Raw genomic sequence first — 14,433 nt, forward strand, 5'->3', positions numbered from 1 at the left:
CTTTCCATTCTCCTACTCTTTAGATATCACAAACCTTGGCTTTCAGACTGCCTATGTGAAGGCAAACAAAATTTGGGGCAGAAATCTCAGACTATAGCAGGATATATCGATTTGCTTTAAATAAATGAAGTTTTTCATTATTATGACCAGTTTACCATGAATAAACCATCTCCCGTGAACATACATATAAATTTGCTCCTCTCAAAATTCTTTTTTTGCCATAGTGTGGAAGAACAAGGATAATCTGAATAGGCAGAAAATTTAGTGGCTCAAATCAACACTGGATTGAGCTTGCACCCTCCGGGAAGAGCTTGGGTGAAACAGGGCAGACTCAAATAAGACATGCAATGGAAATAAAATTTGTAGAGGGGGGGAACTGAGCCAGCTTGTTCAAATAGAGAAAACTCAGGATGTTAATAACAGCATTGAATATATACAACAAACAGGACACAGGAGAAAAAGTTAGGAGCAATGTATCAATGAATTTGGGAAGGTAAGCTCACTTTTGCTACCTTAGCTGAAAGAGAATCATACATCCTGAGAAAGGTAGGGTTATGTCGCATAGAAAAAGTGTATTAAGTATTTGAGAAACAGTGATCTTGAATAAAGGGAAGTGGATTTTGTAACTGGAACAGATTCAGAGATAAGGATTTACCCTGGTTACAAAGCCTGTTCCCTTTGACGTTTATTTATGGCGATGTTTATTTGTATCTAGAGGTGTTTCTAGGGGAAAGATGAGTGCTTATGAGAGTAGAGAGACTAGGATCATTTTACCAAACTGTACAATTTATAAAAGAAAATTACTATAATAATGTATGATTTGGTATATCTGGGTTAGAAGCAATTTTGAGATAATTGGTCATTCAGACACTGCAGTACAGATATCATTAGAGGATATAGAATTGGAGTATCAGAACAGTGGGAGAATAATTAATGTTTCTAATGAACTATTAAATTTTCCAGGAGAGAAATGGCTTTTCATTTTTTAACATGTATTAATCTTGGGAACTGTGGAATGATTACAAGAATGATGGGTTTTTGAAAATATACTCTCTGAAAACATCATTAGAACTGTTGCATACACATTGGTTTATTTATGCTGTCCCCACCATGAATTGTTAAGAATCTGGGAGATTGGAAAGAGAATATGTCTGTTGTTTTTTAAACTCACAAGGGGATCATAAGACCTGTGGGAAATAAGGTTCACCCTCTTCACAGTCATTGTAACAAGGATGTTCTAACTCTCTTGCATATTACAAAGTGGCATGAATTGCAATGATAAATTGCTCAGATAATTGGTGTGGATTGATGGTAAAGGCTGAAACATATTCTTATAGAAAACAATTGCCAGATGGCTTTTAATGTTTTTATTATCCTGATCCCTTTTTTCATTTGAAAATTTTATTTTTAATCATCTATTTTCATTAAGTTAATAAACTGCAACTCCCCCTCTGTTCTGATATACTGATCAAATCATCACTGTCCATGCAGAGCATACCAATTTTTGTTAGGAATGTTCATGTTTTTATTTCTACAGATTTTAATTTTCAGTGGAAGGAGGCACTCAACAGAATAAGAGGCCCTCATGTACCAAGAAATGCTTTACCTTTATTGACTATTAGTGTTCTGATGATTAATAGTTTAAGAAAAGCATTACAAGTTTATATGACGTTAGTGATTAAAAAGGAAAAAAAATGTACAGACTATTGTCTTGGGATTTTCACATAAAAATGCCTGTAACGCCTTAGCACGCAGACATAGCACTTTTGAAGCACCTTTTTAGAAAGGAATAGTTACTGTCTCAGAAATTGTTGAGATGTTACAGATTAATTTCTTATTTATAGCTTTGGAATAGTTTAGCATAATAAAAATCCAGGTGAGCTTTTCCACCAGTTTTCAAGTTTCAAGGCCAGACAGTATTCCTCTTGTCAAAACAGGACATTATAACTTTGTACACGTCTAAAGTCTTGGGAGATAAGGGCAGGGGTCTGAGAAAGGAGAGCTAGAGGTGCTAGTTTGCCAGGATCCTAGGAGGTAAGAATTTTTTGACTGACAGCAATGAGTTGGAACTGCATAGTCTGACATCAGCAAGAACAATTAGTGAAAAATTGGGATTTTCTTAAAATATCAAAAAAAACCCTGAGAGGGACCAATGAAATGGTTGCCACCATACTATGGTATAATATGTGTTGAAAAAAGAAAAACTGTTCTTGTACTGGTGAGTCAGGGACAGTCCTGTCGGGATATGTATGCTTGTGCAGAAGATGGCAAAATAAACTTGAACCTGTATGAAGACTGAAATGGTCCAGCATGTATTTGACACTATTAATTTAGGGTTGCTGTTTAAATTCGCTAGTGTCATGAGGTGGTGGGATGAGAAAGTGTTTCATACCCACAGTGGAAAGAAGTAAAAGCTGTTATCAGGACTTTTGAATGAGTCAATCGATGTTTAAATATTTAGATTCTATTTAGTGTTTGTTTTTATTTCTGTAAAACTTTCCCATACGTCTATCACCCATCTAACTATGACCAGACAATGCCAAAACCCAAAGGTGTCTTATACTAACCCTTGGTTCTGACCTTCAAAGAGATGAGTGTGGCTCACTCCCCTAGCCCCAGGAATACATGATTCACTGGGCTGGAACTGGGGATTTAGTTTGATCAAAGATCACTTCTGCCTTAGGGTCTATTAAACCAAATACTTTTTGAAAGGACAAGGAAGACAAATTCAAAATAATACTTGACATCTGTCTCTCTGTTATATAGCAATGATAGATAATTAACCTGGGAAACTCTATGAAATTTTAGATGGAAAGGCTATCAAGTTTAAAGTATTACTGGTCATATAAGTTATAAAAGTGGTAATTACAGAATGTTGGACTGTTTTTCTTTTCCCCTAGTCAACCTGTCCATCTACCATTGGAGCCATGGATCCTGGGAATATTGGACCAAGCAAAACAGAAGAGTTCCAAGGCGAGTTATTTAACAAAGAGTATTGATCAATATAATCAGCATAATCTTTTCTTTGGGAGAAAAATTATAGGGAGAGTAGTACTAACACTAGCACTTATTAAAGATGAGCTCAAATAATTGTGGAAATGATGAACAGCCATTTACATATAAAGATGTTGTTTTTACTCTACTGTTGCAAGTAAGTCATTTTTCCAGTAAGGGAAATTAGTTTGTCTGGAATTACTCACATTTTGGGGGTATATTTCCTGAGATGGAAAGCCAAGAAAGTCACATGTGATTAAATAACTTTTTTATTCTTGAAGGTCTAGTTACTAAGATGCTTAGCTTCTTCACCTTCTACCCTGCTATATTCTGGCGATTTCATAGAATTCATTTATTAAGTCATTGAATAAATATTTTTTGATAGCCTATTATGTACCAGCAGTATGATCATCTCTGAGACTACGATAGAAACCAAAATAAAAAAGGTCTCTACCCGCAATGAGCTAATAGTCTTTTGTAGAACACAATAAAACAACTACACAATTTTATCTTACGTTGAAATGCTTATAAATTAAAGCCCATAAAGTGACTTATACAGTGACAGTTCCAAGAAATATTTTTGGGATGTTTCCCAACATTTTGGCTTATACATTTTCACAGAGTTGAACGTTTTACACATCTTCACAAATATAGAATGCTCTAATCCTCTTGGTCATGATCGGCGTTACCAGAGGGTGAGCAGGGAAAGGAAATGAAGTCCTTCATCAATTTAGCTAATTGTAAAAGATTTTATCTGGAAAAACATTTAAAATAATGGCTAAAATGAGGTCTGAGGGGATGATTTTAAAATTTCAGTTATTATCGCTCTACATACTTAAGAGTCTTCGCCTAATTCAAGAGATGTTCTCTCCACAGAAGACTAGTTCAAATTTGGATGTATTTCTGTGCTGCCTGTATTTCTGATAATGTAGGTCTAATAATCTCTGAATTCTGAGAACAATGAGTCATATGTAAAACGTTATATAAATCTGTAATTAGGCTTTACAAAGCCCATGCCAGATAGAAGCAGATAATTTCAAAAGAATTGGCAGAATTGAAAACCTGATAATCAGGTGCATTTCTGGGGATGCTTAAAAGAACTCAAAATGATGTTCTGCACCTAATGTGGGTCTCCATTTGCTGCCCCAATAGTTGGAACAAATACGTAAGCTGGTTTTCTGCATGCCGATTTACTTTCAAACATTTAAAGATGACATGTAGAAACCCAGGCACATGTTCAGTTCTACATAAAGGACAAATGATAGGCACTTTCTTTAAAGCTCATGTCTACGTGAGGAAAATACTGGGTTAAAAAATGATCACTGTATTCACTGTTTTCAGTTTTAGTAACTGAAAATATTTTTTAAAAATTATGTCATGCTTGCATGGAAAAGGTATCAAAGGGCTTTTATATAGTAAAACACAATGCAAGATAAGATATTTCTACCCAAATCAGATTGATTGTAGGTTTGATTTGTTCCTTTATATAAAAATATTTTACATATGATTCTATTTAAGGTTCTGAAAAAAATATGTGATATTTCTTTGCATATATATGTGATATATTTTATATATAAAGGTTTATGTGTTATTATATATGTGTGTGTGTGTGTATATAATATGTATGTGTTTGTATTTGGAGAGAGAAACAGAGAGAGAGAGAGACTGGAAAGATATACACCAGAATACTATCATTGATTATCTCCAGGCAGTTGGATTGTAGATTATTTTATTTTCTTCTTTTTGTTTATACGTCTTTTCCAAATTTTCTACAACTATTATTATAATTCTACAATGTATTGGTTGTGTATTGATTTAAAAATTTTAAGTCACTTCTTAGTAATTTAGCTTGTTTTGACCAAAAAACAAGCTAGTGATTACTAATATTTACTTCAATGATTCCAAACTGAGTGTGAAGAAAGGAATGATTTCAAGGGGGAAAACAACCAACAGCTTCAGCTTTATCTTCCCTTTCTTCGCAGTCATCCCTCAACCCAGTGACGAAAATAAAGAAGAAATCTGGAATCCAGAAGAGGTTCCACAAGGAGCAGAGCACGATGATATGTGGGATGTTAGAGAAAAACCAGAGTAAGTCAAATGAAGCCAGGAATGTTGTTTAGGGGTTTAAGTTAGATCTGTCATCTGATACCATTCTATTTTTGACAAGATTCATAAAGTAACTTCTACCACATAAAAGATAAAACTACAGTGACACACAGAAGGCATGTGTAATTGATGATTTTTTCCTTCTAGAGCAGAAACAAATAATAAAACATAACACCTTCCTTTCAGTTATTATCTAACAAAAATACAGTCATTTCCATTATAAATTTATACTTAATGTCAGTTAGTAGTGTAATCTGGAACTAACAGTGGGAAAAAACCAGCCCATTAAATTACAAGCATTCATACAAACTAAATTATTGTACGATGTTTATGTGTCAAAGACATGCTTTTAATTACTCAGTGTTGCACAATTTTGGTAAAAGGCTATGTTCTCCAATTATCAATTATTTATTTGCTAGCTACTTTATGTACTAGTTATTTTAAGATTATGTTTAGAATATTTTACAAGCAGGATTGAAGCCTCACTTTGTAGCTTTTTTAATAGGAATTGTAAATCTGAAATTTAGAATTATTATCATAAAAAAGCCTTTCCTTCTGATAAATCACTCATATTTTTAAGGAACTTAAAGTATGTTTACGTACATAATTTAAATTAATGGCTAAATACATTAAGCTTTAAATATATGTATTTTAAAATGAAATTTTGATTGAATCTTTAGAACAGCTTGAAAAATGAAGGCAATATTTACTAAGTTTTAATGTACTTTATAAATTCTTGAAGACTTCTATGGCAAGTGATCTGACAACTTTTCTAATTCTGACTATAAACTGTGTCCAATGCTTTAAAAAAAAAGCCTATGCTGCTATTTTCTGTCAGTTCTGAAAATAGAAGCAGTGGGAGACTGCAGATAATTAACTGGAAAACAGTATCTAGCTTTCAAATAAACAGTGTCAAAAATACGTAAAACCCATAAAAAAATCAAAGAGAATTTTAAAACATTTCTCTCTGTATCTTAAGAATGAAGAGAGTAAATCTCAGGTTACATTTGTACAGTGCCTATACATCCGTATGAAAGAATAGAATTAAGTCACTCATTTGTCATCTTGTCTAATGAATGTCAAACATCCATATGTGGCAAGCTCCAAATTTGGTAAATTTTCGCTTTTTATCGTGATGTTTGATGTTCTGTGGAAAGAACATCCATGAAAGCTTTAAATGAATAAGAACTCCAGTCAGGATATGAATAAAGTTGCTTTATAAGATTTTTTTAAATCTTTATTTTCTATCTTATACAGATACATTTCAGAATGTCCCAATGGGTAAAGAATGCGAACAGGCAGTTCACAAAAGAAGAATCACAACTGGCCAAATAAAAAATAATAAGGGCCTGAGCTAATACTGGCTTCGGGGAGAAGTATGAGGGTCTTTGAGAGATTTTTGAGAGAGGATTTGGTATTTGATTAGATATAATGAATGAGAGAAAAGCATCAAAGATGATAGCTTCAGTGACTGGGTGGATAGCGAGGCCGTTAACTGCAATTGGGAATGTAGGTGGAAGGGAAGCGGTGAGTTTGGTTTTGGCTGTGTGGACTGTGAGCTGCCTTTGGGACATCCAGGCAAATGTATAGAATAGGCAGTTGGAAAATTGCATCTAGAGACGAAGAGAAGAACAGCAGCTTCAGCAAATCCATTTGGAAGTCATGGGTATATGGATCGATACCTTTCTGTTTTATTTTAACCTGGCTTCACCTTTGTAAATACCTGATAAATGTTATAGGCTATTAAGAAAAAAGCCATACCAAATAGCTACTTATTATTAGTCCTGTTCCACCTCAGAGAAATCCCCTTTTCATTCCTGGGCATTTCTATTTGCAAGTGGTCAGAAGTTCAATGTAGTCCTTTAATCTTCCTATCCAGAGATTTACCTTTTATTCATTAGGGTAGAATTAAATGGAAAAGACTATTTGTAAATGTTTGCTTACTTCATTCCATCTAAAAAGATAGGGTACATATGGCTGGGTGCTTCTATAAACCATTCTATCCCTAGGGGCCCAAATTTGGGGGCAAGGCAAGATTTGTGGATTGTCATGTGTGAGGTGAAATACCAGGAAAATCTTTCACTGGACTAAGAATTCTGTAGGACTAGATTCTAAACACTATAGTGTAGCTATGCTGACTACACTACCAGTGTTTCTACTGTAGAATTTTAGAAGTGGAAAAGGCCATAGAGATCATTTAGTTCAAACCCACGCCTTCCGATCAATTTTACAAATCTGGAAGCCGAGACCCTGTGAGTTTGTGACTTGACCAAGGTCACACAGTTAATGACAGAAACAGTACTAAACTTGGATTTTCTAAGCCTACTCTGTGGCTTAAATTTAGCAGAGGAGGGTTTCTATCTATCCATTAAACCCTGAGTTATGGGCCCACTATTCTTCTGAGCCATTGTTTTCCAGGAAAGGACATTCCTTTTTGCTTCTACTTTTAATCTTATTAGAATCTTATTAGAAGTTCCCTCAATCTGTTTTATTTGTATAACTCTAAAAGTTAAGCTTTATTTTTAGAAAAGAAATACATACAATGTAAATCCTGCTTTACAACTTAGGTGTTTTTGACTGGGTTTCTAGACTTCTGTTCCTTTACCTTCTGCTACATGCCTGGAAAACTGCAAGCACTTTATTTAGTCCTTTTATTTTTTTGTAACAGCACCTCCTCATAAGTTTCTAGTTTTCTGTTTGTGACAGGGAATTGCTCTTTCATTTGAATCTCTATACCCTTGGCTTTTTGTTTAGGTATGAGATCACATTCAAACAGCAGGTGGGAACTGAGGATATATTCCTAGGATTCACAAGAAAGGATTCTTCAACAGCTTGTTGTGAGGATCTAGTGGTAAGCGTCTCCCGTCCTCCCCATTTTCCATATGACCACACATAGTTAAATTGACTGAGTGTGTATACATAATACCATAAGCAAGGCTGTAAACTCTAGAAATGGTGGTCGCTATTTTTCAGGTACTAAGGGAATAAAGGGATAAACAGTTTAAAATCGGTACAAAATAAACTAAATTTACACCTGTGGATAAGATTTACAAACATAATAGAGTCATATGACATAACGCACTATTTCCAGTCCTATTAAAACTGCCCAATCTGATTTGACTGAATTTTCTTTCATCCTAGTTCTGTCCCATGCATGCCATCTGATTGGTTATTAAGATCTGATGAGTTAATAGGCAATCATAATAAAATATTTCCTTCCCTGAATTTGTCTTATCTCTTCTATCTGTATTTCTTTTAATGATTCAGCTTACATTGGGGTAAAGATTTAAAAAGGTTTGTTTTTTAAATTTTTGGATCTGAACTTCTGATTTAAGACTCTAAAAAGACATTTAAAACATCACTTGGCTCCCTTATCTGAATGACATTACAGCAGGTTGGAGAGCATTCTTTGCCAAACCACTGTTTCTATCTAATAACATTGGCAATACCAACAGTATCAATGAGACCACCTTACTTTTGCTTATTTGAGTTTCATAATGATCTTGAAAAGTCTAGACCTAACCAAGAGTGTGGAATGCAACTCATTCCGGCAACATACACTAGTAATTATGGTGCTGAGAATTTATTTTTTGAGATCAGGGGCTGTGCATCTCTCTGTTTACCTCCCTCTCTTTCAATATTTTACAGTATAGACTACTGAGGCGTCCACAGAAGATGCTTAATATTTTTTCCTTAAGCAAATGATAAATGGACTCTCTCTTTTTTTGCATGAACTTCAGGTTTTCTCTTATTAGCAAAATCTAAGACATTCAATTGAATCAACTAACATAATGGGAATAGTGACCTCAGGAGATTTTTCAAACTCTAATGAGTTAAGGTTTCAAGTGATCTTAAAGTAATTAGCTCCCAGGGTTTTACCAGTAATATTCAAATTCCTCTCTTTAAATTACTGTAAAATTACATTTTTGATGTCTAGTATCGAGGATTGCTCTAAACTCTGGAGAAATTCCAGGCCCTAAATAAATAAAACTGTTGTGGGCCTTTCCATTTCTCTCATGCAAATCACTACTAGTTTTAATAAAAAAGGTATACCAAATGAAGAATCTTGGAAATTAAATCACACCTCCGAATAGGAATATAGAATTTATCTAAAACTCAACAGATAGATAAAGAAGACTTGATCACTCCCTCTAATGAATTTATAATCGATTAGGGAGACAAAACTAACATGAATGTACTCATTTTATTGTTAATAAATAAACTCAGTGTTGACAATTGTAAGTCTACCAGGAGTTCAGAGGGTTTGGATAAAGCATGGACACCACTGAATGGCAGCAGCAAATGAAACATTTGTTGGTGCCATAGCACTTTACTGCATGTATACTGTTCTTTTCCTCCTTCTTTCTTTTTATTCATATATTCAATCTTTAAATACTTAGTGAATACTGCTACATACCGGGCACTGTCCTAAGTACTAAGGATACAGAGATAAATAAGAAACAATTACCCTCAAGGAATTTACAGTAAAGGAGATGGATGCTAACAAATCATTGTAGTTCGAGTACGGTAAGTACGTATTTAGAGGCGTATACCAAGTACATGGTGACACAAAGCAAGCAGAGGTAAGAGCACATGGAAAGGTATCCAGGCGTGAAATATCATGGCTTATTTGAGTAAGCAGTGACTATAACAAAAATAAGAATAATTGTGGACAGTGGTGTACTGGTAAGCTGACTCTCATAAAAGAAAAAAAGTTCTGATTTTTAGCTTGAATTTTATCCAATAGGCATATTAATGATGACATCCACCATCATTGCTTAACCCCCACTGGTAGACTAAAGAGGTTGTTGACCAATCTCGAGTATTTCTTTCTCAAATTTATAAGCTTATTATTTCTGTTGATAATGCGGCATTTATTTCCTCAAATCTAAAGCATCCTCAAGTTGTAAATGTGCCATTTATTTAATAACAAAGGAAAAATAAGTAAACTACCCCTTTAAATGTACGCATTGATTGTGCAATGCATCCCAATATCAGAAACATTCAAATGTGGGGAAAATTGCACCTTAGAATTGGCTAAATATGCTATTTGGGTCCTGGACCTGGCCTATATGCAACAATCCAACGTAGAGACTTTAAGAGGAAGACCTCTGCTTAAGCTGAGGAAGGTAATAGGAGCACATACAATCTGTTTAAGAACAAGGAGTGATTTGGGGTTTAAAAATTCACAAGGACCACCTTTTCCTTTATCCTCCCCAGACTCCAAATAAGAAAGCAAGATTTATGAGTCCTAAATCAAAGCGATTGTCCTAAATGAAATTCTGAGTTAGGAATATGAATGTCTTCAGCAAACCTTTCATTCTTTCCTTCTAACCCCAACCCAAAGAGCTCTATTATCCAAATTCTGCCTGCTGCTCTGCCCTCTCGTTTGTAGCTACCAAACTTCCCTTGCCTTAATCTATATTTAGGCATTTTATTTTTTTAATAAAAATTGTATATATTTAAGGTATACAACATGATGATTTGATATACATATACAAATTGAAATGATAACAGTCAAACTAATTAACATATCATCTCCTCATATACTTACCATTTGTATGTGTGTGTGATGAGAGCATGTGAAATCTACTCTCTTAGCAAATTCTCAGTATTCAATATAGTATTATTAACTGTAGTCATCATGCTGTACATTAATTTTAGAGCTAGAGCTAGGCCAGTGGTTGGCAGGATTGTTTCATTTGGTTTTTAGCTGTCAACCCTTTGCTTCAAACAAAATTCTGTGAGAGAGCCCAACATATAAAACACATAAAAGTACCACTTCCTTAGTTAAAAGGGTACTATCACCCATGAGGCAGCTCCTAGGAGAAAAATTGGCGCTTCTTGGAACACAGTTTGAAAGATGCTGATCAATCCTTTCCTCTTTATATTATAGTTGAGAAAATAAGGTCAAGCTTACAAGGTATCAAATACTCATAAAAAGTAATGACAGAATGAAAAGAGAGCTAGAGGGTTTTTTCCTCCTAGGTAATACATGTATGTTTTTCTCTAAAACTCACGAATAGAATGCACCTGTCTGGTTTTGGTTTATTTTTTTTTTTATGTTCTCTTTCATCTTCTCCATCCCTCCTCACAAGGTTCCCACTGTAATGGGTTTGATATCTATCCTTGACTATATATCCTTGAATACGTATTTATCTTGTCTGCTGTAATTTTTCAATTCAACAAATACTTATTGAGCACTTACTATAAGCCAGATACTCAATATACAGTGTTGAACAAAATAGATAAGGTTCTCCTTCTCTCAAGGAGCGTACTGTCAAGAGACCAAGCAGTCCATAAGCAGCAGAACAGATTTTCATAGATCCATCCAATAAGGAAACATAAGCCCAAATGGATATAGTTTATTACTTACACAGACAGCATAAGCAAGATCAGCAGAGTGTCAGCTCCCTGTGTCCCTTTGCCCCACAGGACAACATTGAACTAAAGGAGCCTGATGACAGGTGACGTGAGCAATGGGGCACTGTGTTCCTGAAGATCCAACTCTAGCCTGCAGCTAACTGTTTTATAGCCTGCACCGAAGAGGAGGGAGGTGGAAAGTCCTGTGCCTTACAGGAACCAGAGAGTAGGATGAAAAACTGCCTTGTGGCTTCCTCCTGCAAGATAAGGAGCCTCCCACAAGGTAGAAAGACAGATAAGAAACAGCCGTGAGGCAGCTCCTCACAAGACTGCTTATCTTCCCACATTCCAGGAAGATCACAGGATGTTCTGCCAAGACCTGGGCAGACCGCAGTCGAGCATTGCCTATGTAGCTTACGTGGCCTATGATGATAGTGCAAGGTTGCCAGAGTGCCATAGTGGAGCCCTTTCCCTACGTTTACAGTCTATGAATAAAAGTTTTTATCCTGATTGTTTTCACTTAACGTGATACAATAATAATAGCAAATACTTTATATAATGCTTACTATGTGCCAGGCATTTCTCTAAGAACTTTGCACATAATAACTCATTAATGCCCACACCAAAACTCTGTGAAATAAGTGCTATTATTGCCACCGTACAAATGAGGTTACTGAAGCACAAAGAAGTTAAGTAACTTGCTTAAGTTCACACATTTAGAATCAGGCCAAACTACAATTTGAGCCCAGGCGATTTGAATTTGATGGAAGCATGTGCAAAGTGATATGGGTGGAAAAAAGAGGAAATCCAAGCAGACTTCACAATACAGGTGGCATTTGACCTGGACATTTGAAGGACATAATAGCTTGTCAGGGTAGAAAAACTGTCTAAGAAGAATGAAAAGGATGAGCAAAGGCAGAGTGCTATGAAAGCATATGATGTGTTTTGAGAACTATTCATGATGTTCTTGGAGCCCCAGAATGCACTAGTGTGAAGTAATAAAAGATAAGATAGAAGAGGCAGCTTAGAGCTAGTTGTAAAAGCCCTTGAAGTCATACCGTGTGCTACAGACTGAATTGTGCTCCTCCAAGACTTATATGTTAAAGCCCTAACCCCCAATGCGATGATATTTGGAATTGGAGCCTTTGGGAGGTAATTAGGTTTAGATGAGGTCACAAGGGTGGGGCCCTCATGATGCTATTAGTGCCCTTATATGAAAAGACACCAAAGAGCTTGCTCTGCTCACCCTTTCCCCCTGCGACGTGAACACACAGTGAGAAAGCAGCCGTCTACAAGCCAGGAAGAGAGTCTCACCAGAAACCAACCATGTTGTCATGTCTGGCACGCACAGACTTCTTAGTCTATAGTATTTTGTTGTGGCAGCCCAAGCAGACTAAGACAGCATGAAATTTGGACTTTATTTTCTGGACATTAGAGTTGCTGAAAGTTATAAAGCAAGTGAGTTAAATGATTAGATGCATATTTCAGAACAACTCTAGTGGCAGATTATGATGGAGAATTTGGTGGAGGTTGTGGTAGGAGATGAGTGTGAGTTTGGGAAACTGGTGGTAGGAAAACCAGTTGATAGACACTTGTGCTTGTTCAGATGAGAGAAGTAAGGGCCTGAACCGTGGCAGTGGGGATAGAAAAGAATGGCTTCAGTAGACATTTTGGAGGTAGTATTGATAGGATTCAGAAAGTGGTCAAATGTGATATGTAAGAGAGAAACAGGAGTCAGACTTCTAGCTTGGGTGACTAGGTGAATGGTGATGGCAGTAATCGAAGTATGGGAATATAAAGTGGTTTCTCTCTGGATAGTAGTCTTAGAGATGGTTTTTATTTTCTTTGTTGCTCATCTGAATTTTTCATATTTTTAACAATTACCATCTATTACATTTGGAATGAGAGTAAGCAAAGGGTGGTTTTGTTTGTGTTGTGCAGATCGGGTATGGAAAGCAAAAGAAAGAAGACAAAGTTCTAGGAGAAAAGTATTAAGTTTTGGTTATATTGAATTTGAAGATCCTGAAGGAAATCTTGTTGGAAGTGTCCAGTAGGCAGTTAGAAATACAAATCTCTAGGGAACTCAAAGACAGGGACTGGAGATGTTGATTTTCAGAGTTGGTGTTTGCTCTCTGCAGGGCTTAGAATACTTGTATACTACCACAGAGTGCTGGCTTTGCAGCAGGTGTGGAATAAAGTAGAACTGATTTTAGGTAGCAAGTGTGTGTTTGGAGAGGGAGAGATGTTGAGAGGAAGACTAGGAAACTTGTAGAAATGGGATGAAATGGAGACAGAATAGGTGGCCCTTGGGATGGGGTCAACAATCAGAGGCAGAGTTCAAACAGAGGCCTTGTGAATTCTCATTCCATTTCCAGGCAGGTATTGAAAACCAAGAGTAATTGGATCAATGAAGTGAGGTTGAGATTGTGGCATGGCCTTAGAGATATGAACAACCATATGGGGAAAGCCAAAAAGCTGTCACAGAAACAAGGTAGGAAAGAATGGGAACCTGCCTACCCCTGAGAAACAGGGCTGACTGAAGTACCTAAACTCTTGCGTGCCAGTTGGAGAGTGTGGAAAAAAGGAACTGTAGGTAACAGAGATATGTAGGGAGGTAGCCTGGCTTCTCCATAGGACTATTTGCAGCAGGAAGGGGGATAGGTGCAGTGGCGCAGTATGTCAGTAGATTCCCATTTTCACCCATGGGTGTTGAACAGCAGACTATCTCTAAAATCCAAAAATGAATGGGCTAGGGTTACTGGTATTGTGCCATCATTTGTTCTAGGAGAGGGGAAAAGCAGCCTGCAGATAACTTGTTACTCTTTTTGAGCTTCAATGGATACATAATATTTTGGTGTTCCTACTTTAATTGATCTGTACTGATAAAGGAACATTCTGACCTGACCTGAAAAACAAGCCTGTTTTTTTTTTTTTCATCATCACCTGCTCACCTGGATATGAGCCTTACTC

At 36.1% G+C, this 14,433-nt stretch overlaps 2 protein-coding genes across 12 annotated transcripts in view; one reads left to right on the top strand and one right to left on the bottom strand.

Moving 5' to 3' along the window:
* The window catches only part of NUP62CL (nucleoporin 62 C-terminal like), a 113,051-nt gene extending 101,381 nt beyond the window's left edge, over positions 1-11,670 (bottom strand). For 3 of the 9 annotated variants that reach the window (XR_011536048.1, XR_011536050.1, XM_070605170.1), the window contains exon 1: positions 11,477-11,618. The gene's annotated coding sequence lies outside the window, so the exon portion shown is untranslated. Of the gene's footprint in view, positions 1-11,476 lie in introns of all 9 variants that reach the window. The other 6 variants (XM_070605172.1, XM_070605164.1, XM_070605167.1 and 3 more) reach the window with 6 other exon arrangements.
* The window catches only part of DNAAF6 (dynein axonemal assembly factor 6), a 35,930-nt gene that overhangs the window by 7,663 nt on the left and 13,834 nt on the right, over positions 1-14,433 (top strand). For all 3 annotated transcript variants that reach the window (XM_070605175.1, XM_008509161.2, XM_070605176.1), the window contains exons 3-5: positions 2,901-2,973; positions 4,977-5,082; positions 7,855-7,951. In XM_070605175.1, coding sequence (XP_070461276.1) covers positions 2,901-2,973; positions 4,977-5,082; positions 7,855-7,951 — 276 coding nt within the window. The remainder of the gene's footprint in view (positions 1-2,900; positions 2,974-4,976; positions 5,083-7,854; positions 7,952-14,433) is intronic.

This window comes from Equus przewalskii, chromosome X (genome assembly GCF_037783145.1).
Source record: "Equus przewalskii isolate Varuska chromosome X, EquPr2, whole genome shotgun sequence".
NCBI lineage: Eukaryota > Metazoa > Chordata > Mammalia > Perissodactyla > Equidae > Equus > Equus przewalskii.